Source organism: Dendrobates tinctorius, unplaced genomic scaffold (genome assembly GCF_039654945.1).
Source record: "Dendrobates tinctorius isolate UK_male_01 unplaced genomic scaffold, ASM3965494v1 ptg000011l, whole genome shotgun sequence".
NCBI lineage: Eukaryota > Metazoa > Chordata > Amphibia > Anura > Dendrobatidae > Dendrobates > Dendrobates tinctorius.
The window spans coordinates 25105098-25132847 of record NW_027361679.1 but is presented as its reverse complement, the minus strand read 5'-3'; the positions used below and the strand labels follow the sequence as shown (position 1 = coordinate 25132847).

General features: G+C 43.3%; 1 protein-coding gene across 8 annotated transcripts in view; it reads right to left on the bottom strand.

Moving 5' to 3' along the window:
- The window catches only part of FAM13A (family with sequence similarity 13 member A), a 305696-nt gene that overhangs the window by 33836 nt on the left and 244110 nt on the right, over positions 1-27750 (bottom strand). For all 8 annotated transcript variants that reach the window (XM_073590245.1, XM_073590256.1, XM_073590223.1 and 5 more), the window contains 6 exons: positions 27532-27573; positions 26754-26936; positions 23553-23736; positions 16618-16694; positions 13871-13913; positions 2936-3083 (listed from right to left, as the gene is read on the bottom strand). In XM_073590245.1, coding sequence (XP_073446346.1) covers positions 2936-3083; positions 13871-13913; positions 16618-16694; positions 23553-23736; positions 26754-26936; positions 27532-27573 — 677 coding nt within the window. The remainder of the gene's footprint in view (positions 1-2935; positions 3084-13870; positions 13914-16617; positions 16695-23552; positions 23737-26753; positions 26937-27531; positions 27574-27750) is intronic.

Here is a 27750-nt window from a genome sequence, read left to right as displayed (position 1 = left end):
ACCAGGATTGGGGGGTGAGGGGACCATGCATACCAGGATTGGGGGGTGAGGGGACCATGCATACCAGAATTGGGGGGTGAGGGGACCATGCATACCAGGAAAGGGGGGTGAGGGGACCATGCATACCAGGAAAGGGGGGTGAGGGGACCATGCATACCAGGATTGGGGGGTGAGGGGACCATGCATACCAGGATTGGGGGGTGAGGGGACCATGCATACCAGGATTTGGGGGTGAGGGGACCATGCATACCAGGAAAGGGGGGTGAGGGGACCATGCATACCAGGAAAGGGGGGTGAGGGGACCATGCATACCAGGATTGGGGGGTGAGGGGACCATGCATACAAGGATTGGGGGGTGAGGGGACCATGCATACCAGGATTGGGGGGGTGAGGGGACCATGCATACCAGGATTGGGGGGGGTGAGGGGACCATGCATACCAGGATTGAGGGGTGAGGGGACCATGCATACCAGGAAAGGGGGGTGAGGGGACCATGCATACCAGGATTGGGGGGTGAGAGGACCATGCATACCTGGAAAAGGGGGAGATGGTGAGCATACATACCAGGATTGGGGTGTGAGAGGACCATGCATACCAGCAAAGGGGGGTGAGGGGACCATGCATACCAAGAAAGGGGTGTTAGGGGACCATGCATACCGGGATTGGGGGGTAAGAGGACCATGCATTCCAGGATTGCGGGGTGAGGGGACCATGCATACCCCGAAAGGGGAGTAAGAGGACCATGCATACCAGAAAAGAGAGGCAAGAGGACCATGTATACCAGGATTGGGGGGTGAGTGGACCATGCATTCCAGGATTGGGGGGTCAGGGGACCATGCATACCAGGATAGGGGGTTGAGGGGTAGCATGCACATCAGGATTGGGGGTGAGAGAACCATACCTATCAGGATTGGGGGTGAGAGAACCATACATATCAGGATTGGGGTTGCATTATTGCATTATTATTAAATCTTCAAAAATAAACTGCATACATATTCTAGAATACCCGATGCGTTAGAATTGGGCCACCATCTAGTACTAATTGTCTAATTCTGTCTGTCTGTCTGTAATGGAAATCCCACCTCGCTGATTGGTCGTGGCCTAAATGCCGCGACCAATCAGCGACAGTTGCTTAGTCGTCGTGGCAACACGGCCGCATTGCTTATTGTACAGGCACATTACAGCCGTTAAAGGCATCACTGCTGCGTTGCTCATTACACAGGCACAGTCCTGTACATATTCTGGAGTACAATACATTAGGTAATTAGGTAACAGTAGAACAGTGACTGCAGCTCTATGTATAACTTGGGTACAATACATTAGGTGACAGCAGAAAAGTGAATGCAGCTCTGGGTGTAACTGGAGTACAATACATTAGGTAACAGCAGAACGGTGACTGCAGCTCTGGGTGTAACTTGATTACAATACATTTGGTAAGATCTGAACAGTGACTACAGCTCTGGCTGTAACAGGAGTATAATACATTATGTAAGAGCAGAACGGTGACTGAAGCTCTGGGTGTAACTGGACTACAATACATTAGGTAAAAGCAGAACAGTGACAGCAGCTCTGGGTGTAACTGGAGTACAATACATTAGGTAACAGCAGAACAGTGACTGCAGCTCTGGGTGTAACTTGAATACAATACATTTGGTAAGATCTGAACAGTGACTACAGCTCTGGCTGTAACAGGAGTATAATACATTAGGTAAGAGCAGAACGGTGACTGCAGCTCTGGGTGTAACTGGACTACAAAACATTAGGTAAAAGCAGAACAGTGACTGCAGCTCTGGGATTAACTGGAGTACAATATATTGGATAACAGCAGAACAGTGACAGCATCTCTGGGTGTAACTGGAGTACAATACATTAGGTAACAGCAGAACAGTGACTGCAGCTCTGGCTGTAACTGGAGTACAATACATTAGGTAACAGCAGCTCCGGGTGTAACAGGAGTATAATACACTAGATGGTCGCCCGATTCTATTGCATCGGTTATTCTAGAGTCTCTGTTAAAATAAAAAATAGTTATATACTCACCTTCCGACGACCCCCGGACTCTGTCCCTCCTCTCACCATGCTCCCGGCATCTTCCGGTCCCAGTAATGCTTAGCGAGAAGGGCCATAGATGACGTCACTCTCGCGAGAGCGCGACGTCATCAGCGGTGTTTCACGTTAAGCATTACTGGGACCGGAAGATGCGGGGAGCGTGGTGAGAGGAAAAAGAGTCTGGGGGCCGTCGGGAGGTGAGTATATCACTATTTTTTATTTTAACAGAGACTCTAGAATACCCGATGCGATAGAATCGGGCCACCATCTAGTGGAGAATAATACTGAATCATTTCTGACCTTCTGGCCCATCGTCACAGATGGACTACGTTAGCCATTACATTGTGCTGGCGATGGATTAGTAATGAAGAGAAGCGGCCGAGCACTATGGTGAGCTGACGAACCTTCTGGATTTTTTAGAATATCTGAACTATCATCGCTGCTGCTCTACTGTACACCTTATGCAGTATGAGAAATAAGCTCTGCAACTTACTGCATGGTATTGGCGAAATTTACTGTTAAGTCCAAACATTTTGATTCACACTGTAATTCTCAAGGTCAAGAGGAAAGTAAGTAGTAAACTATAAGTCCGTGTTCACACAAAGTAAAATGTAAAGTGTGAATATAGCATATTAACGCTGCATGACTGAATCAGGTGTTATAACACTCATCTCCTCCACCCGTAAATAATGTGGACACTGGTGTGCTAAATAACAGAATTACAGCATATAAAATCTCAGGATTCTTCGATTCTAGATTTACGGCATGTACGAAGAGGTCGTCATGATGCATTGCCAGGGACATTATCTTTCTATACTCGCCTGCTGGTTACTGTGTGGCCCATTAACCCCTGAATACCCGAGCCATTCACACAGGACTACCTTACCTTCCCAGTTGTTGTCATCACAAAGAGAAGTGAGGTCCAGGCGAGGAACCTCTGGGACAAAGCCCTCCTGACCAACATCAACCTCCAGGCTTCTTTGTGGCCGGATTTCAGAGTTATTCTGCTGCTCCTGAATCTTCATCTTCACGGTCTAAATATGGAAAAAAATAAATCCACTCAGAAGACAGCCTTCAGTAATAAAAATGAGCAGCACATTTCATGCAGCGGCAAGTTCCTCACAATATACAGGAGGGGAGCACAACATCCACAGCTCAGTCTTGTCGCCTGCACCGCAGCGAATCCATGCTCTGTGACCCTCGCATGCCAATTGGTGAAACGATCTGTCTGAAGAACACAACGCCCCTCTGTGTGCCCTGAACTTTCCCTCACAGCCGCCTCTTTTCTCAAACCATTCGCTTATTCCGCTGCATCACTGTTATTTGTACAAATTCTCAGATTGCTCTTGGAGGAATTACCACTCCCTTTTGTTGACAGCAGCAATGACAAAACAAAAAAAAAGAAAGCGGCACGTACAGTAATGTTCCTGCTGTTGCTAGGGCTGATGCAGCAACAAGCGCATTGCTGGGCTCCCTCAGGCGAGAAGACGACGGAGCAAGGAAAAACAAGCATGAGATTCCCAGTCTTGTAGGTGCTGCTAAGCAGTCCCTACCAACCTAACCATGTCCTGGATGCAAGCACTTCTCTGGCTGGTCCTGTGACTTGTATGAGGAGGAGGGCACACTCTCCGGCTATTTATAGGGGGGCTTCGGGTACTGAGACAGCACTGAGCTTATACAGCCGGCACTGGAGTTTGGCAACTCAGCTGGAAACAATACAAGTGCTGGGCTGGAGCCAAAATCACACAGCGATTGTACACTGGATCGCATGAGAGAGGAGTGTCGGATCACTAAAGCCTCACTGCCGCTCAAGGATGCAGTACAGCAGCTTTAACCCCCTAGAAGCCAGCACTTGTGCCATCAATAGGAAATATCATCAGTGGCACAATTTCTTATATATATGGGGTAATTACATTCAAAACTAAAATAAAAGCAAGCGTGACCATTATATCTATTCCATATCATCTGCTATATTACTGTAACCCCAGCGCTGGACCTCTAACATACCAAGCCAGAAGCAGATCATTTACTACATTGCAGGATATATGGCGCACACAGTTGTCTTTATTGGGGTTTTCCACGACTAGGAAACCAGCTGTTTTACTTACCCTCCCTGGGACCAGCACAGAGTGCCCACTGCTGTCCTGATGTCTGTTATCGGTAGCTCTGACATCACATTGACAGTGCTGCAGCCAGTCACTGAGCCTTGCAGCTCTGTTCGAGTAGTTGGCACAAACCAAAGCGTTCAGTGATTGGCTGCAGTGCTGCGAACGCAATGTCAGCACTGCAGACAATAAAAGAGACTGATGCAGCTGCAGAGTAAAAGAAGTTTGCTTGTTGTTAACTAACTGTGCTAGGATACACAACTTTCCTGAAAACATAAAACCTCTGCAATTACCTGCACGGGATTTGAATAGAAGAAAAAAAAAAAAAAGTTGTTCTCACCGCACCAATCCCCACCACTCCCAGATACATGTCAGCAAGCCATCATTATAGCAGGAAGCACCGAGACCAAAGGTTGTCCAGGGAAGTGTCAGAAGGGAGCCCCAGGGATCAGGGAGGGGAGTATTACTACTTTCATTATTTTACAGCATTCCAAGATGGTTTTACATTTTTTATGTGGCTGAAAAATACTATAAACTATGACCCACACAGACCTTTATATTTATGAAATCCTTCAATCTATTTAGTTTATTAACCAAAGAACAGTAACCAGTAAAATGACAGAATAATCGGATCATCGTACATGTTGTCCTGGTAAATAAACAGATAGAGATGATCACCGGAAGCAAAATCCCAATAACAGAGTTCTAGCCAGAAGCTCATGTCAGTGTTCTAGAAGCCTGTGCCCACCAGTGACCCAAGTGACATTAATTGCTAGTGGGATGTTAGAAAGCTCCCCCAGCAGCAATCTCGTACAGCACGTAGGAATGTAGAGGAATTTCACATTCTTTTGACCTCATAAAACCACCTAATAAGATTTTGGTGCCGTTGTGGATGCCTTTTGTATGCATTTCCAGTAAAATCTCCTTCTTTCCCTCTCAATGCCCTTTATTCATGTCAGATTCAGATCTTTTGAGGGAAAGCACGCACAATCTACTTTGCAGATTATAATTAAGGAAAAAATAGATGATCTCGATTTGTATGTTTCAAAACAAAACCCATTGCCACCATCACTCAGGACTCAAATCCTTCTACAGCCCCAAGTAATGGGAGGGATATATTAGGGGACTCCTACTTCTATGAGGCCATCCCTTGCTTGTGCCCAAATGTTTGTCAGGGGGGAAGCCATTCCAGCAGGACGAGGCGTTCATGGGTACGTTATGGATTTGTGTGAATACCACCTTTATATACGATTGGATTTAAGTGATTGTATTATATTATTTTACGATTATTATTCTTGTGTCCTTCATTTTACAGTCATTTATCAATTTATTCATTCGATGTATACAGTAGGGCGTGTACTTATTTTATGCATCATTTTTATATATACAGTACTCTGCGGCCCTAGTCCAATTCAGGCTTCGTAAACTTTTCTGGACTACAGGGCGTGTACATATTTTATGCATCATATTTATACACTCACTGGCCACTTTATTAGGTACACCATGCTAGTAAGGGGTTGGACCCCCTTTTGCCTTCAGAACTGCCTCAATTCTTCGTGGCAGAGATTCAACAAGGTGCTGGAAGCATTCCTCAGAGATTTTGGACCATATTGACATGATGGCATCACACAGTTTGCGCAGATTTGTCGGCTGCACATCCCTGATGCGAATCTCCCGTTCCACCACATCCCAAAGATGCTCTATTGGATTGAGATCTGGTGACTGAGGAGGCCATTTGAGTACAGTAAACTCATTGTCATGTTCAAGAAACCAATCTGAGATGATTCGAGCTTTATGACATGGCGCATTATCCTGCTGAAAGTAGCCATCCGATGTTGGTTACATTGTGGTCATAAAGGGATGGACATGGTCAGCAACAATACTCAGGTAGGCTGTGGCGTTGCAACGATGCTCAATTGGTACCAAGGGGCCCAAAGAGTGCCCAGAAAAAATTCCCCACACCATGACACCACCACCACCAGCCTGAACCGTTGATACAAGGCAGGATGGATCCATGCTTTCATGTTGTTTACGCCAAATTCTGACCCTACCATCCGAATGTCGCAGCAGAAATCGAGACTCATCAGACCAGGCAACGTTTTTCCAATCTTCTACTGTCCAATTTCGATGAGCTTGTGCAAATTGTAGCCTCAGTTTCCTGTTCTTAGCTGAGAGGAGTGGTACCCAGTGTGGTCTTCTGCTGCTGTAGCCCATCTGCCTCAAAGTTCGACGCACTGTGCGTTCAGAGATGCTCTTCTGCCTACCTTGGTTGTAACGGGTGGCAATTTGAGTCACTGTTGCCTTTCTATCAGCTCGAACCAGTCTGCCCATTCTCCTCTGACCTCTGGCATCAACATGGCATTTCCGGCCACAGAACTGCCGCTCACTGGATTTTTTTTCTTTTTCGGACCATTCTCTGTAAACCCTAGAGATGGTTGTGCGTGAAAATCCCAGTAGATCAGCAGTTTCTGAAATTCTCAGACCAGCCCTTCTGGCACCAACAATCATGCCACGTTCAAAGGCACTCAAATCACCTTTCTTCCCCATACTGATGCTCGGTTTGAACTGCAGGAGATTGTCTTGACCATGTCTACATGCCTAAATGCACTGAGTTGCCGCCATGTGATTGGCTGATTAGAAATTAAGTCTTAACACACAGTTGGACAGGTGTACCTAATAAAGTGGCCAGTGAGTGTATATACACAACAGCACTAGTTCAGTTCATTTTACATACGCTTCAGGACTACGGGGTGTGTAATTTTTTGTATACATCACTTTTAGGGCTCATACTCATCTGCATTTAAAACGGACAAGTGCAATCCGATAAAAAAATCAGATTGCTCTCTGACTAATGTTATTGAATGATTCTGTGCTCATCTGCAATCTTTTACTCAGCTCAAATCAAACCGTGAAAAAAAAAGTTTGCAATATACTTCGAGTGGCGGTGTCTATCGGCTGAGACTCGGCAATGCAAATCAATGGTTGCGAGGAAAAATCGAACAGCACACGGACCCATGCATGTACCGTGCGATTTTTATGCACAACATCTAATAGGAAGCACAACATTTCATCAGCCGAGTACAAGGCAGTCAGCTAGGAGCTGATGTTTATAGTCTGTGAAGCGGGTAATAACCATGGAGCTTCCCAAACTATTAATATCAGCTCACAGCTGTCTACTTTAGCCTTTGCTGGTTATTAAAAGGGGTGACCCACTCAAAAATAACGTGGGGACCCCCTTATTATTAATAACCAGCAAAGGATATGCAGACAGCTTTGGGCTGATAATAATAGCCTACAAAGGGGCCATGGATATTGAAACCCTCCCAGACTAAGAACATCAGCCCTATGCTGCCCCAAAAATGGTGCATCCATTAGATGCACCAATTCTGATGCTCAGTCTCAACTCTTCCCACTTGCCCTGGTGCGGTGGCAAGTGGGGTAATAGTATTAGGCTGGGTTCACACGTAGCGGAACACTCGCAGAAATTAGCGCGAGAATTCCGGAATTCCATTCCGCGGGAAAATCGCATTTTAAATTCCGTCGATTTTCCCACGGAAAAACTAGCATTTTGTAAGCGTAATTAGCTTGCAGAATTGCTAGCGTTTTCCAATTCGATCTTTTTACTATTGAGGCCGCCTATGCGGCATCAATAATAAAAGATAGAATGTAAATAATAATAATAAAAAAAAATATTGTTATTCTCACCTTCCGACGTCCCGCGCAGCCTTCCCGCCTCTCTCCACGCTCCCGGTCCCAGTAATCCTTTGCGACAATTACCGCAATGACGTCCGTTCTCGCGGGATCGCGACTTCGAGATCCCGTGAGAACGGACGTCATCGCTCGCAAAGGCTTACTGGGACCGGGAGCGTGGAGAGAGGCGGGAAGGCTGCGCGGGACATCAGAAGGTGAGAATAACAATATTTTTTATTTTAAAATTCTATTTTTTACAGGGATATGGTACCCAAAGCCCGGAGGACAGTCTCCTCTCCTCCGGACCGTGGGTACCATCCGCAAATGTTCTGCTTACTTTTCGCATGGTGGGCACAGCCACATGTGGAAAGTAAGCAGAACAATGCATTCCTATGGGTGCGGGATCGCCGCGATTCCGCAAAATTAATGAGCATGCTGCGTTTTTTACCGCGAAGCAATTCCGCCGCGGTAAAAACCGCAGCATTAGCACAGCATTGCGGAATCCCATAGGAATGCATGGGATGCTTATTTTTCCGCGGCAAAATAGCGCGGTTAAAACCGGCGCGGAAACGCGAAAAAAACACCACGTGTGAACTCAGCCTTAGGGTTGATGTCAGCTTTGTAAAGTCAACTGACATCAAGCCCAGAGGTTAGTATTAGAGAGGCGACTATAAGACATCCCCATTACTAACCCCCATAGTCAAATGTAATAAAGACAAACACAGAGTAAAGTCCTTTACTTGACATACAAACTCCTCGACCCTCTTTTAACCATTTATTAATATCAAAGTAAAAACACAATGTAATCCTCACCTGTCTGCAAATAATCCCTATGTGATGCTGCCCACGAAGAACTCTAGCTCTGCTACAACTGGATGGTTTATTGAGCGGTCGCATGATGCGACCGCTCAGCAAGCCAGCCGGAACACACTGAGACAGCAGCATGAGAACACTCCTGCAATGTCTAGCGCCGATATGAATAAGGTCACCGGAGTTCATAGGTGATTTTTCTCATGACGCGAGAAGAGACGTCAGTAAGGTGACAGGGGTTCATTGGCTATGAAATCCGGTGAACTTACTCACGTCCAATTTCTGGGGCAGCTGAGGTTCTTAGTCTGGGAGGGGGCCAATATCCATGTCCCTTTCGTAGGCTATTAATTTCAGCTCGCAGCTGTCTGCATAGCATTTGCTGGTTATTAATAAAAGGGAAGACCCCACGTCATTTTTTTGGGAGGTCACTCCTTGTTAATAACCAGTAAAGACTAAATAGACAAGCTGTGAGCTGATATTAACAGCATGGGAAGCTCCATGTTTATTAACCCCTTCCACAAGACCAGCTCTCAGCTGGTTAATACAAATTAGGGGGACCCCACACCATTTTTTGCTGTTATTTAATTTTGAAATAAATATAAGTACAGAAAAGTACACACATAAAGCACTGATTAAATATCTCAATGGCATATATCTATTATCTATCTACACTCACTGGCCACTTTATTAGGTACACCATGCTAGTAACGGGTTGGACCCCCTTTTGCCTTCAGAACTGCCTCAATTCTTCGTGGCAGAGATTCAACAAGGTGCTGGAAGCATTCCTCAGAGATTTTGGACCATATTGACATGATGGCATCACACAGTTGGCGCAGATTTGTCGGCTGCACATCCCTGATGCGAATCTCCCGTTCCACCACATCCCAAAGATGCTCTATTGGATTGAGATCTGGTGACTGAGGAGGCCATTTGAGTACAGTGAACTCATTGTCATGTTCAAGAAACCAATCTGAGATGATTCGAGCTTTATGACATGGCGCATTATCCTGCTGAAAGTAGCCATCAGATGCCTGTTCTTAGCTGAGAGGAGTGGTACCCAGTGTGGTCTTCTGCTGCTGTAGCCCATCTGCCTCAAAGTTCGACGCACTGTGCGTTCAGAGATGCTCTTCTGCCTACCTTGGTTGTAACGGGTGGCAATTTGAGTCACTGTTGCCTTTCTATCAGCTCGAACCAGTATGCCCATTCTCCTCTGACCTCTGGCATCAACAAGGCATTTCCGGCCACAGAACTGCCGCTCACTGGATTTTTTTTCTTTTTCGGACCATTCTCTGTAAACCCTAGAGATGGTTGTGCGTGAAAATCCCAGTAGATCAGCAGTTTCTGAAATACTCAGACCAGCCCTTCTGGCACCAACAATCATGCCACGTTCAAAGGCACTCAAATCACCTTTCTTCCCCATACTGATGCTCGGTTTGAACTGCAGGAGATTGTCTTGACCATGTCTACATGCCTAAATGCACTGAGTTGCCGCCATGTGATTGGCTGATTAGAAATTAAGTCTTAACACACAGTTGGACAGGTGTACCTAATAAAGTGGCCAGTGAGTGTATATCTGTGTATAGTATTGTTTTATTAGTTCGAAAACTAGTTCGAAATGACAAGAGAATTTCTGCATGTAAAAGCTGATGTTAAAAACGCATGCAAGACAGATGCTACTTGCTAAAAATTGGATTGTACTCGCATGATACTCGTCTGACTTTCAGGAATAACATCAAACTGATTTTATTACGCTGATGAGTGTGAGCCCTTATACTCCACAGTGCTAGTCCAGTTCACTCTTGATATTTATTATGTACTCTCACCTTGACTTCTCGTTTATTTATATTTTTACTATAATACATTTGTTGTCACACTTTGTTCTGGGCAACTGATTTTTTAACCCATTCACTTTTGGGTATTTATATGTCTCAAAAAAAAAGTTTTTATTTTTTTTTTATGAATGTTTGTAGTCTACCCATTCTCTGTATAGGTTCTCATTACTTTATTTGGATCAAGTCGTTATCTACTTCATATTCAATATGTTTAGCCGAATACATTTATCAGTCATTCACAGCTATTAAGTTACTTGTGTAAGTGGATCTGATTCTGATGGCTATATCGGAATATCTACATCCTAAGCAATACAGAGATTCTTCACCTAACATCATACACAACCATTAGTGCAGCATGTTCCTGCTCACTGCTTACTCTGGCTTCTACCCAGGACAATGCTTGTAAGTTTATGCAGGAGGCACTGCTGTTTATTGATACATGTACTTTAGAGCCATGGAAAGCTAGAAGGGAGACCTGAAACTTAAAAGCTAGAAGGTTACAAGGTCAAAGTCACAAGGAACATGAATATAAAGTCTGGGGCCACACGGTAACTTATATCTCGCCTTAAAAAGGACCAATCAACTTCAGGGAAACCATATAGAATACCATTTCCTGTCCAATTTAAGATCTGCACTGTATTTTACGTAATGTATGATTTTATTATATAAGAAGCAATTGTAGAAAGGTATTTTTTCTATTACGGAGCAGCAAGAAGTAGTAACAGCCGAGGTAAAACCTGTTATAGTCTTCTCTTCATTGAGGCTGCTGCAGGCTCTGTGGGTCTGTATTGAGAGACTCAAATTAACCCCTTACAAGAGGACCTGCGTCAGCAACCAGGAAATCCAGGCAAACGCTGGGATCCATTGCGCATGGGAGAATGAGGGGGGGGGCACTTGCCCCAAATTTCCATTTTAGTTTTTAATAACTCAAGCTATGAGATGGAGCACATATGACTCAGTAAGGACTCTGTAGCAGGTCCAGCCAGAGTCAACACCTGCATTTATAACGTGGAGCCGCAGTTGTAGTGAGAAGCAAACTCAGCCTCTGTCCTCTCATCATTTACACAAAGCTGAACAAGAACTACATGAATAGTTTAGGAAGCAATTGTGGTGCTTCCGCTAACAGTCCAGGTCTCAGCAGACCCAGATTAGCTCTACAGCGCACCTTAGAGACTGAATTTGCCCTGTAACTAGGGTTAAAATGTCAGACCCAGTTACAGGGCAAGTGAGCAATGAAAAAAAGGTATTTTAATTTTAAAATGTCCCTAAAGTGAAAGGGCCTAGTCTTGAACAAGTTAAGATAGGCTTAGGCTATGTGCACACGTATCAGAAAATTTCTGCTTAAAAACCGGACTCCCTTCCCAGAAACCGTGCGTTTTTTTTCTGCGCAGTTCCAGACCCATAAAAATAACCAGAAATGCGGAAAAAGCAGCGAAATTAATGAGCATGCTGGGTTTTTTTTTTACCGCGAAGCGTTTTTTTGCGGTAAAAAACGCATCAATATGCACAAAAATTGAAAAATTCATAGAAATGAAAGGGAAGCTTATTAGCTTAGCGTTTTTATAGCGGATTTATTGGCAAATCCGCTAAAAAAACGCTGTGTGTGCATACAGCCTTAGGGTCCATAAATGTAAGTTAGTAAGTGTCCTCTGCGCGCTTTACAAAGGCTATACTCGTATACACGTTTAGGATGTCTGTTTTTCAAGAATGTGTTCTATGAATGTTTTTCACGGATAGAACACATACCCATTACAGTCTATGGTGCTGTTAAGATATTCGTGTTTTTTTGCAGACCATGTGTCCACAAAAATAAAATTACAGACATATGTCCATTTTTGATCAGAGTCACAGATCAAAATCACCCATACAAGTCTTTGGGTCAGGAAAATTCCTTATAATACACAGATGACATGAAATGAGGAGTAGAATCTTTGTAATTATTTTTTCCAAACAAGAAAATTACTGATGAAGCACTGATCGTAAAAAACTGACACACTGACCAAATGTTGACGAAACTTGTTTTTATCATGTTCGTGACAAAAATAGAAAGTCTGACTGAGGCTCTAAGCATCCTAATGCATACACCAGGATGTGTGAATGAATGTCTCTGACAATTGCCATCCACCATCAATTGTCTGCAGTATATGCAATTTTACTGTCACGTGTGACACACAGCAAAAAAAGGGGGCCCACTTAGGCTCTGTTGACTAAAAGGGTCTGCATAAACATGGAGTTGACTCTGCTTTACAGACAACTGTCTCCTCCACTTGGGAGATTAACCCTTTTAGAAGCAGCTATGTCCTCATCTTGAAAATTAAACACAGCTTTGCTAAAGCAGCTGGGTCTGCCTCCTCTGGCCAAGTTGCATATTACAAAGGAACATCTTAATACATGTCTGATGAGGAAAAATATTATTTATTTAGTAAGATTCAGAGAGATTTGTATTTTGCTGGAAATACACCACCGCCAGACATGTCTGACAGCAGTTAATGTCTATGAGACCTAAAGTATTGAGCCCTACTCTTTTTATTCCTCAGACATCCGGCGACGGCAGTGTCTGGAGAACACATACACATCTATGGTTGGGGAATATGGATGACATCCACCTAATGTGTTTTGACCACCTTAGTCTCCTGTCCTTTTCTCACTCACAAGTCCATAGGTAACAATTAGCTGCAGCAACCTGGACCAAGACCTCACACTTTTTGCTGCTGTAGGATCTTAGCGATATATGCAAAGTTCAACTTTTAGTCTTTGGGTAGAGTTCTCCTTTAAAGCCTACAAACTTCAGCATGGCTGAGGTGCACACATCGATCAGCAGCAGTGCTGCGCTCTGAAAACTGTTACTGGACTCCAGTGAGCTTACAAAATTAGCAATGACTGAGACTGGACTTAGTAAATATCCATAATTCTAAACAATATTTTATTTTAAAACGGAGCTGACAGAAATATTTTAGATTAATGCTAAATATTTGCCTAACAACCCTGATATATGCCTCCCAAGAACTCAAAAAGGGCTAAATTATTCTAATTTGATAGCAACGCAGAGATGTAATCAGAGCCCTGACCACGACTTCTAATATCTAATCACAGTAAGTGGTCCCTCTGAAGGTCACTCATGTATAGATGCCATAAGGTGTTATCCGATTTACCATATTAGTGCAGCTAAATTAACTGTTGGATATTTTTAGGTCACAGTTTTGTTGCCACAATTTTTGATAAAAACCTGTAGTGTTTTAAAAAAAGAGCACAACTGCAAAACCAAAACCACAACAAAAGTTACACAAGTAAATACAGCCTAAAAGCATGTGACGAGGTGTTATCGCTTCTGGCTCCGTTCTAAAATGTCTGTATTAAGACTAGATTAATAAAGCAATATCTTACCGGTGGCAGTCGCAGACTTTCCTTGTCCTGTTCATTCTCTTTGCTGCAGGAAAGGGAAAATAAGATCAAGACTATCAACTTATATTACAGGCAGGAAAACAGAATTTACATACATACAATGGTCCTAATTCATTTGCTAAAAAAAAAAAATCTTTTAGCGTTCTTGCGTCACTCCCAACCATCTGCACCAGTTTTGAAAAGTGGGTGGAGCTTATAAGTGAGGGGGCGTGACCAAAAGCAGTTAGCAAATCCATTATAAATGATGAAAAACGTACCAAATTAAGAGGCGGACTTTTCTTAATAAATTTGTACTAAACAAACAATCTTGATGAATAGGGGACAATAAGCATATGCAAAGAGCAGTGCCAATTTTACAAACCTTTTGCTAAACTTAAAATATTCTACATGCGATATAACCAAAATATGAAGTTATGAAACCTTGCCAATGAAAACAGCTGAAGATGTGATCTGTAGACAGATACGCAATGGAATAGCTCAGACTCTGTAATGCAGCGTTCACGGTTAGTTTTCCTACATCAGATGACTGTACAGTGCCTGGTGTAAGGGAGTACAGTGGCTGGTGTAAGGAAGCACAGTGGCTGGCGTAAGGGAGCACAGTGGCTGGCGTAAGGGAGCACAGTGGCTGGCGTAAGGGAGCACAGTGGCTGGCGTAAGGGAGCACAGTGGCTGGCGTAAGGGAGCACAGTGGCTGGCGTAAGGGAGCACAGTGGCTGGCGTAAGGGAGCACAGTGGCTGGCGTAAGGAAGCACAGTGGCTGGCGTAAGGGAACACAGTGGCTGGCGTAAGGGAACACAGTGGCTGGCGTAAGGGAGCACAGTGGCTGGCGTAAGGGAACACAGTGGCTGGCGTAAGGGAGCACAGTGGCTGGCGTAAGGGAGCACAGTGGCTGGCGTAAGGGAGCACAGTGGCTGGCGTAAGGGAGCACAGTGGCTGGCGTAAAGGAGCACAGTGGCTGGCGTAAGGGAACACAGTGGCTGGCGTAAGGGAGCACAGTGGCTGGCGTAAGGGAGCACAGTGGCTGGCGTAAGGGAGCACAGTGGCTGGCGTAAGGGAGCACAGAGGCTGGCGTAAGGGAGCACAGAGGCTGGCGTAAGGGAGCACAGAGGCTGGCGTAAGGGAGCACAGAGGCTGGCGTAAGGGAGCACAGAGGCTGGCGTAAGGGAGCATAGAGGCTGGCGTAAGGGAGCACAGAGACTGGCGTAAGGGAGCACAGTGGCTGGCGTAAGGGAGCACAGTGACTGGTGTAAAGGAGTACAGCAAGCTTTGTATAACCACTAGGCCAGCAAGGAATCCATGGAAACTGATTCAATCTAGTAAAATGGTGAATGCAGCTCTAGGTTTCTGGTTGTAAATTGCGGGCAGCAATGTTACACAATTTTCATGGCTCTCTTATATTTAGACTGCTATACTATCCAATCAGAATATAATAGGAAACCTGACCAAAGTCATTGAGAACCATACTTGGGATTAAAAATGAACCCATCATGGACAGTTAAAAAAGAGCAGCTTTGAAGAAAATGAGAACAGTGCCTAAACTAATGTCTCACTTAGGCTTTGTGCACACTTATCTGGACTGTGCAGCAGTGCTGGCATATGTGATCACTGTGTGCGATACCTAGCCTGATGGTTGAGAATTACTGCCAGAAGAAAGGACAGAGACGTGACAACCCGCATAAACTGGCAATAAGATGTGAGGTATTTATTAGCAGACCACTGTCAGATGAAGCTACATTTGTTGAAATTGACTGACAATCTGATGGCTCTGCGGATCAAACATGTAACATGAACAGCAGTGCTACCAAAACTAGGCTAGTCGCACGGCCTGGTTTTACAATCTGTTACAGCTGTACATTTTTTTTAAGTATGACCCCCTAAAAAGATGGATCCATTGTGCAACTGCTGCATTTAAAGCAAGCATATCTGTTCTTTTTATATATGTACATATGTATTTGTTGCATCCATTTTTAAGTAAAAGTGGCATACAGGAGCACTAACAAAGCTTGTGCCTTTTAGCAAAAAAAAAAGATCAAAATTATGGACATGCAAACTTAAAGGGGTCTTCCATTTTTAGAGATGCTGTCCCCAAATTTTTGCAAATATATAAAACAACAAATACAGCTGTAGATGGTGTGAGCTGCTAAGGTCGGTGATTGGCTGCAGCAGGGATGTGAGCTGAAGTTATGATGGCAACGCTGCGGCCAAAACACACAAGACTGGTAAACAGCGGCAGGTGCCGGAGATGGGATACGGATGAGGGTGGGGAATTGGGATGAGCACTAGCTGTAATTTTACATGTCAGCAAACACATGGGGGACGATTTTTGTCATCTAAAAAAAAAAACTCCTTTGCGGAAATAAGACTTCCCTAGATTAAGGTGCACACGTAGCTTCTTCTTCTATTATCTACGATAATTAAGCACAGCAGACTACACTATTTTGATCCTATAATGAAGAAATAAAGCAAAACAAAAAAGCAACCCACATTAGGCTATAGGTTGAACTTGATGGACTTAAGTCTACCTTCAATCTAAAAAAAACGGAGAAACACAAAAATGGATCCAAGCGGAAATATGACATACAACCTGAGCCAGATCTGCAAATACATCTCTCATGTCTATGGCCAGCTTTTCAGACATTAGATATTTATTTCTCAAAATTTTGTTCTGAGAGGGATAATGGGGAATTGATTGGTTTCTTTGCAGCTTTGCAGTACAATACGCTTCATACCTTCCCTCTGACAAAACCTCCATGCCGCTGAACTCCTGCCTGTCGACACTCCTGGAAGTGACAAAGCTTTCTGTGTTCTGGAACAAAAATGTGACATAAATAGAAAACAACGTTAAGCTAAACATATTTATGTGAGGACATTTTCATATTTTAGTATTAAAGAGAGTAAAATAAAATACATCAGAATTATGAAGGTCAAAGTATAATGAGACTCTGTACTTATAAATTTTGCCCACTAAAAAGAAGTGGGATATTAAAATCATAAGGGCATACCCACTGGAAACCAAAAGTAATAAGAATCAACCACCCATAATGGCTTACAAACAGTCTTGGTGCAAAAAGCCACAACTGTAGTTGAAAAAAAAATGCAGGACAAGGAAATTCCATATGATCAACACAGGTTACTTCTAATGTGCAAAAAATACTTTTTAGTCACTTTCCATTCTGGAATAGGCAATGTAGGAGTAACAAAACTGCGGAGAAGATTTAGTAAAACTGGTACAAAGGAATAATTAACTATGCTTACAGCAACCAATTTACCGTAATTCAAAGGGTTTCTGGTGATAAACAGCTGGAATCTGATCTTCCCCTAAGTGTCTGTCACTAGTATGGGAAGGTTTATACAGAGCTCATGAATATGGAGAGTTAAGGGCATGTCACACTAAGAGATATCGCTAGCAATATCGCTATAACTAGTGACGTTATAGTGATATTGCTAGCGACATCGCTGTATCTGATACTTACCTACGACCGGCTCCCCCCGCTGGTTATCGCTGATCGCGCGAGAACGTCCTGGACTGTTTCTCGTCGTCAGCTTCCTGCGGCGCTTCCTGCTGTGATGACGAGCGACGCGTGGAGCCGGGCGGGAGGACGCAGGATCGCCTAGTGTGACAGGTAAGTAGCGACCCCCGTCCCCAGCGATGTCACTGGTGAGATCTGCCTATGTGGCAGCTCACTAGCGACCACTTAGCGATGCACCAGCGATCCTGACCGCATCATATCGCTGGTCGGGATCGCTGGTACATCGCTAAGTGTGACAGTACCTTTACATGGCAGCAGGTTTACTAGGCCACTAGTGATAACACCATGTTAATAAAAAAGTGATTTGAGCAGAACTACAGAAATCAGCACAGTAAGTGACACATCATTGGAATCTGGCTCTTTACATCATGCTGCTTCAGAGTAGGTGGCACAAACCTGGTAACAGATTCCTTTTAAGATCAGCTATCTATTGTTAGTACCGTAAATAATATTAGGTGTCACATAACATTGGAAATGCAGAGTCAAACTTTGCTTGCATTTATTACATCTGTTAATTTATTCTTGCAATCCCCTGTAAATATTTTTTTCCTTTCTAATGAATGTATTTTATAAACTACATTATTGATGGGTCATAACTACAACGACTGCATAGTAAAGACTGTAGAAAAATCATTGCTGCATTAGTTAAATCTAGAACGCAAGAGGACATGGAAACCAGGGCTGTGGAGTCGGAGTCGGAGCTCATTTTGGTGGAGTCGGAGTCAGTATAAAATGGACCGACTCCTAAAATATATAATAAATTGGGTACAGTAGTTCAATGCAGAATGTGCAGAATATTTTTTTTATAGGAATTTGGGAAAGTTATGAAATGTCCTATAAATGGCTGTTCTATTCCTGATCTAAGGCTACATTCACACACAGCGTTTTTTCCTGCGTTTTTTACGTTTTTCAGCTGCAAAAGCAGATTAGCTTTTAAAAAACCGCATCACCTGAAAGGTTTTTGAGCTCATAGATAATGTTTTCGATAGCAAAAGCAGATCAGATGCTCTATCTATCCATTTATCCATATCTGTCTATCCATATCTTATCTGTACCAAAAAGAATGAAAGCTGGGTAGCACACAGACTAACACTCCTTTTTTTTTTTTTTTTAGCACCAGTCAGATACACCTCATAGCTGCCCAAAAGGACGCCCAGTAACTCATCAACATCAATTGATAGTTGGAATAAATAGACTGCATTCATCACCACATCTTCTTAAGGTGCAGGCTTTATTTTCAAGTGTAGGGGTGTGCAGTATGAGGTTCTGTAGCAGCTGAGGTGTGCAGTATGAGGTTCTGCACCCCCTAGGTTTGATCCTGGTTACGCCCATGGTGTGAATGTAGCCTGAGGATCTAGGCTTTGTCTTAGCTGAGATAAGTCATAGTGATATATATACACTCACTGGCCACTTTATTAGGTACACCTGTCCAACTGTGTGTTAAGACTTAATTTCTAATCAGCCAATCACATGGCGGCAACTCAGTGCATTTAGGCATGTAGACATGGTCAAGACAATCTCCTGCAGTTCAAACCGAGCATCAGTATGGGGAAGAAAGGTGATTTGAGTGCCTTTGAACGTGGCATGATTGTTGGTGCCAGAAGGGCTGGTCTGAGAATTTCAGAAACTGCTGATCTACTGGGATTTTCACGCACAACCATCTCTAGGGTTTACAGAGAATGGTCCGAAAAAGAAAAAAAATCCAGTGAGCGGCAGTTCTGTGGCCGGAAATGCCATGTTGATGCCAGAGGTCAGAGGAGAATGGGCAGACTGGTTCGAGCTGATAGAAAGGCAACAGTGACTCAAATTGCCACCCGTTACAACCAAGGTAGGCAGAAGAGCATCTCTGAACGCACAGTGCGTCGAACTTTGAGGCAGATGGGCTACAGCAGCAGAAGACCACACCGGGTACCACTCCTCTCAGCTAAGAACAGGAAACTGAGGCTACAATTTGCACAAGCTCATCGAAATTGGACAGTAGAAGATTGGAAAAACGTTGCCTGGTCTGATGAGTCTCGATTTCTGCTGCGACATTCGGATGGTAGGGTCAGAATTTGGCGTAAACAACATGAAAGCATGGATCCATCCTGCCTTGTATCAACGGTTCAGGCTGGTGGTGGTGGTGTCATGGTGTGGGGAATTTTTTCTGGGCACTCTTTGGGCCCCTTGGTACCAATTGAGCATCGTTGCAACGCCACAGCCTACCTGAGTATTGTTGCTGACCATGTCCATCCCTTTATGACCACAATGTACCCAACATCTGATGGCTACTTTCAGCAGGATTGGTTTCTTGAACATGACAATGAGTTCACTGTACTCAAATGGCCTCCTCAGTCACCAGATCTCAATCCAATAGAGCATCTTTGGGATGTGGTGGAACGGGAGATTCGCATCAGGGATGTGCAGCCGACAAATCTGCGCCAACTGTGTGATGCCATCATGTCAATATGGTCCAAAATCTCTGAGGAATGCTTCCAGCACCTTGTTGAATCTCTGCCACGAAGAATTGAGGCAGTTCTGAAGGCAAAAGGGGGTCCAACCCCTTACTAGCATGGTGTACCTAATAAAGTGGCCAGTGAGTGTATATATATATATATATATATATTTAGAAAAAAGAAGAAACAGCACAGTACTTGGCTTCGGGTGCATGGCCCCCAGGCAAATAGTCCAGTATCAGCCACAGTATCCAATATTCATTCCAAATAGAGGCAGCACTTCATAGTTAGCTTTCAAGTGATAGTGAATTTATTAGACCCACATATCAGAGCTCTGATATGTGGGCCTAATGAATGCACTATCACTTGAAAACTAACTATGGAGTGTTGCCTCTATTTGGAATGAATATAGATGTGGAATTATATAATTAACAAAAAAAGTGTGAAACAACTGAAAATATGTCTTATATTCTAGGTTCTTCAAAGTAGCCACCTTTTGCTTTGCACACTCTTGGCATTCTCTTGATGAGCTTCAAGAGGTAGTCACCGGAAATGGCTTTCACTTCACAGGTGTGCCCTGTCAGGTTTAATAAGTGGGATTTCTTGCCTTATAAATGGGGTTGGGACCATCAGTTGTGTTGTGCAGAAGTCTGGTGGATACACAGCTGATAGTCCTACTGAAGAGACTGTTAGAATTTGTATTAGGGCTAGAAAAAGGCAGCTAAGTAAAGAAAAACAAGTGGCCATCATTACTTTAAGAAATGAAGGTCAGTCAGTCCGAAAAATTGGGAAAACTTTGAAAGTGTCCCCAAGTGCAGTGGCAAAAACCATCAAGCGCTACAAAGAAACTGGCTCATATGAGGACCGCCCCAAGAAAGGAAGACCAAGAGTCACCGCTGCTGCGGAGGATAAGTTCATCCAAGTCACCAGCCTCAGAAATCGCAGGTTAACAGCAGCTCAGTTTAGAGACCAGGTCAATGCCACACAGAGTTCTAGCAGCAGACACATCTCTACAACAACTGTTAAGAGGAGACTTTGTGCAGCAGGCCTTCATGGTAAAATAGCTGCTAGGAAACCACTGCTAAGGACAGGCAACAAGCAGAAGAGACTTGTTTGGGCTAAAGAACACAAGGAATGGACATTAGACCAGTGGAAATCTGTGCTTTGGTCTGATGAGTCCAAATTTGAGATCTTTGGTTCCAACCACCATGTCTTTGTGCGATGCAGAAAAGGTGAATGGATGGACTCTACATGCCTGGTTCCCACTGTGAAACATGGAGGAGGTGTGACGGTGTTGGGGTACTTTGCTGAAGGCATACTGAACCAGCATGGCTACCCCAGCATATTGCAGCGGCATGCTATTCCATCCGGTTTGCGTTTAGTTGGACCATCATTTATTTTTCAACAAGACAATGAGCCCAAACACACCTCCAGGCTGTGTAAGGGATATTTGACCAAGAGGGAGAGTGATGGGGTGCTATGCCAGATGACCTTGCCTCAACAGTCACCAGACCTGAACCCAATCGAGATGGTTTGGGATGAGCTGGACCGCAGAGTGAAGGCAAAAGGGCCAACAAGTGCTAAGCATCTCTGTGAACTCCTTCAAGACTGTTGGAAGATCTTTTCCGGTGACTACCTCTTGAAGCTCATCAAGAGAATGCCAAGAGTGTGCAAAGCAGTAATCAAAGCAAAAGGTGGCTATTTTGAAGAACCTAGAATATAAGACATATTTTCAGTTGTTTCACACTTTTTTGTTAATTATATAATTCCACATGTGTTAATTCATAGTTTTGATGCCTTCAGAGTGAATCTACAATTTTCATAGTCATGAAAATAAAGAAAACTCTTTGAATAAAAAGGGGTGTCCACACTTTTGGTCTGTACTGTATATATGTGATCAATATTATATAGTGTATTACATATTTACAATTTATTACAGTTTTTTGTGTTCTAAAGTTGTATTCCAATAAAAGATATATTCTGTTCTATCTAAATATCTTGATTATTGTATCATAAAAATGATTAAATGTCTGATGTTCACATTGTACTACAATAAATTTTTCACTTAAATATAAGCAATATATGTGGGAGTCGGAGTCGTGGAGTCGGTGTAAGGGAAATTGAGGAGTCGGAGTCGCAGGTTTGGCTTACCGACTCCACAGCCCTGATGGAAACAGCAAACCAAAGGTAAAATATGATTTACACTAGTCATTTCAAGAACCCAGATGTTTTCCAGGATACGCAACTGCTGTTGGTGGCCCATTTTCCCATGCATGCGCCCCAGCTGACTTCAGTAGGCCGTAGTCACAAAATTTATGATTCTATCTCATCTTCAGCTCTCAGTCAGTGTTTGTCTCTGACAGCTCAGAACAATTTGTGCTTTGCCTTGGGTTGTAGTAGCTGACAAAACATCTCTCCGATTACTAACAGTGACATTGTGTGGTTAATACAACCAAGGCCTTAAGACCATTCTAAGAAAAAGGCTTCATCAAAAAAACTAATAATAATAAATAAACCTGATAGAAACTTGCGCTAATTAAATGTGTCTTGGTTAAATAAAGATATCTTATGAAGAAATCTATTACCTTTACTGAAGCTAAAAACTGGCGAGGCAGGGAAAAAGGTCTTCAGAATGCAGGGTGGATTTCAGGGAAGAAAGAATCAGTGAATTCCGCAACGCGTAGGTTTGCCATTGCTTTCTGGCCCCATCAGCGCCCCATAGGGCTTTCTTGCCTGTCACGTGATCTATCACGTGACTGTGACGTCACGCAAGGTCCTTCAGCTTTTTTGGACCTTGCAGGCCTGCTTTTGCAAGCGGCGGCTGGTACTCTTACAGCCTGCCGATATACACCTCCAGCTGCGCGCCAGTCACTGGCCGGGACGGCGGCATGCTAGGAGGTAGCACCCTTTAGCTCCAGTAAGTTTTTATATACCTGTGTCGGGGAGTATTATTGGGAAAGGACCTGGAAATCCACCCTGCATTCTGAAGACCTTTTTCCCTGCCTCGCCAGTTTTTAGCTTCAGTAAAGGTAATAGATTTCTTCATAAGATATCTTTATTTAACCAAGACACATTTAATTAGCGCAAGTTTCTATCAGGTTTATTTATTATTATTATTTTATGGAGACAACTTGAGTGGTGTGTTGTCTTATTACTTGCTGCTTTGTGTTCTGTGGGTGTACGCTTGAGCGCCATTGGTATACACATATATTCATCAAAAAAAGCACTCATATTAATCATTACTTCATTATGGACCTTTTTTTAGACCAAGTAAAAAACAAAAATGGCAAAGTTTAATATGGCAACAGTTCTGCACCCATATTACAACTGTAAGTCCTAGAAAAGGCGCAGGTCTACCTATGGGCCACTTCTGACATCTATGGAAAGCGGTCTAAGCACGAACTGGCCAAACACAAACATCTCCAGATCCAGGCTTTATATGTGTCTATGAGCTGTGACACCCTGGACAGGAGAGCCATGGCCAGGTCCATGCATTGCGGGCTGCGCTCGGACCCATCATAAATAATGAAACACACAGTTGGGCCAGGATGTGACCTAGTAAGGGAGCAGTAATGTGCCCATATCGCATGGTGTTAAAATGCCTTATAAGCAATCATTGCTTTTGTACCTGCACAGTCTACTTGTATTAGCAGGTCCTGTCACAAAATGATCCCGGCCACAAGATCTTGTATCACCTACCAAGGTGCTGTCCTGATTGTCATTGAGCTCAGACAGCTTGCTGCTGGATTTCTGTCTCTTTGGTTTGCTTCTTTCCTCTATGTATCCAGAGCAGTTCTCTTGAAGCTTCTCCCCTTCCTGCATCAGGCCACAATCTTCTAGGCTCCCACAGCCAGATGGGATATTTTCTTTGTTAATCATCTCCCTAAAAGAAACCAAACAGTAAAGTAAAACGTGTGCTCATAGATTCTTCAGAACGAATGGTCATGTAAGTGCAACTGAATGTTGGTCATCAGAAAACATTCAGTAACAATAACTAAAAGATGGGTCACTCTAGAAGGTGGAGCACAAGCCAAAAGGGAAAAAAAAGGACATACGATGGCAAGGCCTTCCAAATCATGATGACCGTGGAGTGGAAACAATTTGCTCCTCTACCACTAAGAACAATGAAGCACAGTCCTGCGATCTTGATCCCAACAGAGTCGTTGTGGCTGCAGGGGAGTTATCATGGAGCTTCTTAGAGACTGTAGCATTGGTACCATGAGTGATCGAGTGGACGTGAGATGGTTCACTTACAGGGATTGTCTTATCTCAACTGTTACAAAAAATAGCCCATGAATCTCGATTATAATGCAAAGGCATAGAGGAAACACACACTTATTTTTGCAGTGCATTGGTGTGGATTGCTTGGCTCCCTCAGCACTTTCTTATTTGATGTGGGTGGTGTACAGCATGACTGTGATGTGACAATAGGCGCCCATTGAGGCAAAGCAGGGAGGCACAGCATTGTTATTCAGTCTCAGAATCAGAGGTAGTAACTAGCCATAAGGAAGACTTAGCTTTACTTATTAAAAAAACAACAAATACGCAGGAGCTCTGAGACTATATATGAATAGAACAGCTGTCCTGTAGCTGGGCATCCCTGAAAACCGTCCCATTTAACGGTATGGGACTGATCTGGGGAAGACAGGCAGGTAGCTTCTATACCTGCACAACCAATGTGCCTTTGTGAGAGGCTGCCCTAATTTACGACCATCATAATAATGTACGTCAGTGGCAGAAATGAAGGTGACAGCTCTATATATACGTGACTACTGCAACCTCCTACTCTCTGGCCTCCCCTCCAGCACTCTGGCACCACTCCAGTCCATCCTACACTCTGCTGCCCGACTAATCCACCCGTCCCCCCGCTATTCCCCAGCCTCCCCCTATGCCAGGCCCTTCACTGGCTCCCCATTGCCCAGAGGCTCCAGTTCAAAACCCTAACCATGACATACAAAGCCATCCACAACCTGTCTCCTCCATACATCTGTGACATGGTCTCCCGGTACTTACCTGCACGAAACCTCCGATCCTCACAAGGTCTCCTTCTCTACTCCCTCCTCATCTTTTCTTCCCACAACCGCATACTTCTCCGGTGCCTCTCCCATACTCTGGAATTCTCTGCCACAACACATCAGACTCTCACCAACAACAGAATCCTTCAAGAAGAACCTGAAGACCCACCTGTTCCGACAAGCCTACAGCCTGCAATGATCCTCAGTCTACTGAACCACCGCACAGCGAGCTCCTAGTGTATCCTCACCCATCCCTGTAGACTGTGAGCCCTCGTGGGCAGGGTCCTCTCTCCTTCTGTACTTGTGTGTCCCTTGTCTTACACGTTTATTGTACTTGTCTATACTTCCCCTTTTCACATGTAAAGCACCATGGAATAAATGGTGCTATATAAATGTATAATAATAATAATAATAATAATAATAATAATAATAATAATAATCAGGAACGTTAAATCAATATGAATAATAAAAGAAAATTGTAGAACTGTATTTGTAAAATGTTAAAGAGTTACGGATGTTTTTTTTTTATGTGACATATTATGGAGTAAATGGAGTGTGAAGACAAAATGTACAAAACAAACAAACAAGAAAAAGACAATTTTTCAAATTGGTAAGACAGGAATACCCCTTTAATATGATTTCAGGCTTTTACTGACATGAACAGTCTGCTAATCACCGTTGAAATATCCCTGGTTTATGTGTGCAGAAGAAGGGGATGATAAATCTCTTCAGTCTGGATTTCATTCCTTTTTCATGAATGTAGGTGATGTGAATTTGATCCAGTTTTTCTCAATGAAACGACCTAAACACAGACCGCATCCCCAGCTCTAAGTAGCAGTGCTTAGCGAGAACACAGTCCAGGGGCCTCATTGATTTTAAATGGTAAATGATTTCTATGAAGGTCAAGTGTAGCTGTATTTATAGGGAACAAAACATTCCTAAGTCAAGGGCATAATGTTAGATTATAATTCTAGACAATACCACCAATTCATTCCGTGCTTAAACAAGAACAAATAGTGATTATTTAGCTAGAAAGATTATGAAAGAACAGAAAAGTGGGATGAAGACGGGCTTGACTCACTGGGAAACCGGAACAGGCGCAATCAGTGCTGATGTACATTACCGGAGATCTCAGAACATGATAATGTAGAGGGCAAGCTCTAGAAATAACATGGAATGCTGCACCTCTTCACAAAACTTACCGTTTCTACCTATAACGTTAGTATGCAACGTACAACCAGGAAGGAAAGGCTGAAGTCCAGTAAGCACATTCTTTAAGGTGCATAGGGTCAAATACTGTATAAGCAGGAAATAAATGAATGATTGAGCGTTCAGCAACGCACCTAAGCCAGCATTTTCGGTTCACGTTTGGTGGTAGTGGCATAGGCAGTATAAATGCGACATTTACCGACAACAACTTATAGGTAGACATTTCCAAACTGCCTGGAGTAGATGTTGACAACAACATCTGTCTTTTCTAAAAGGGAACCTGTCAGCTGGTTTTTGCTATTCAATGTGACAGCAGCATGAGGTAGGGACAGAGACCCTGATTCATTTACATTACTGGGTAAAGAAGTTATGAGGGAGATGCTAATCAGTGCTGGGGATGTGGCTGGACTAGGATGCACAAGGCCAGTTGTCCTGTAGTGATAATCTCCACTGATAAAACACTGACTTGTCAGCAAAAGACAGCCTATCAAATGACATATCACTGTAATTAGGGGCTACATTATAGTGCTCTCAGATTATGTAGCAAAAACCTGCTTACAGATACCATTTAATGAAGTTAGCTGTTAATATATATATATATATATATATATATATATATATATATATATATATTGTTAAATAAAATCCTAATTGTGATTTGCCAGTGGTTCCTTACATGTCTCTTGGCTTTTTCCTGTTCTCATCCTGCTCTTTCAAGTGTCTCCTCCTCTGTCTTGCAGACAGGCTTGTCGAAGGTGATGACGTTCCGGACTCCGATTCCTCTGAACTTTGACTTCCAGGGCCAAGTACGTCAAAAAGATGTTGCTCCACAGCAGTTCTGATTGTTCTTTCCAAGAGTCTGTGAAGAGTGGAAAGAATGCTGTAGTAGGTGCAAATGTATAGCTGACGCTTTCTTTAGCAAAAAATAAATATATATATATTGCCCCATGGTTGTATACAAGTCATCTCATGGAGAGAACAGAACGCTATCCCAGGTGCTCAGAAGAAATCCCAGTTATGTGGATGCCAAATGCAGAGATTGTTGGAGCTGCCAAAATACTGAATCCTACCCCAAAGAGCTCATGTTATTAATGTAGAGGGGCTGATAGTGATGTGTGATCAGTTTACAGACTATTTCTTAAGAGACTGTCTTGCAGAGTAATTTGATCTTACAAGCTTAAACAATTAATATTAGAAGCACACCATTGAGATAAGTGGATAGATGCCATAAGAAAGCGTAATTAGACAAATGCTAAAACAACAACATAAAAAATAGCAAATAAAATATGAGCAGGTAAACAATACAAAAAATGTAATACCCTAAAGGATTAAAGAGGCGCAGTTTAAAGAAATGAATTGCAACATGTAGTAACAGAGTTCAGGAGCAGAGACAACCACAGTCCTGCTGTTACATGTAGTTTTTCATCACAAAAACACAGAACTTAGTGACTTACTCTCGACCGGCAGGGACGGTGCTGACTTGGGTCACGTGACCACTAGAGAAAGAAAACAGAAAGAAGAGTTGCATTAAGTGACATAGTTCTGCCAAGTCCAGCACTTAGAAAGACGGTGAAGAGGAAGGAGCCTTGTTTGTTTCCTTATTCCATGGTTGCATCATCTCCAAAAGTGGATTAGAATGAGATCCTCTGTCTAATCCTCACACACACCATGCA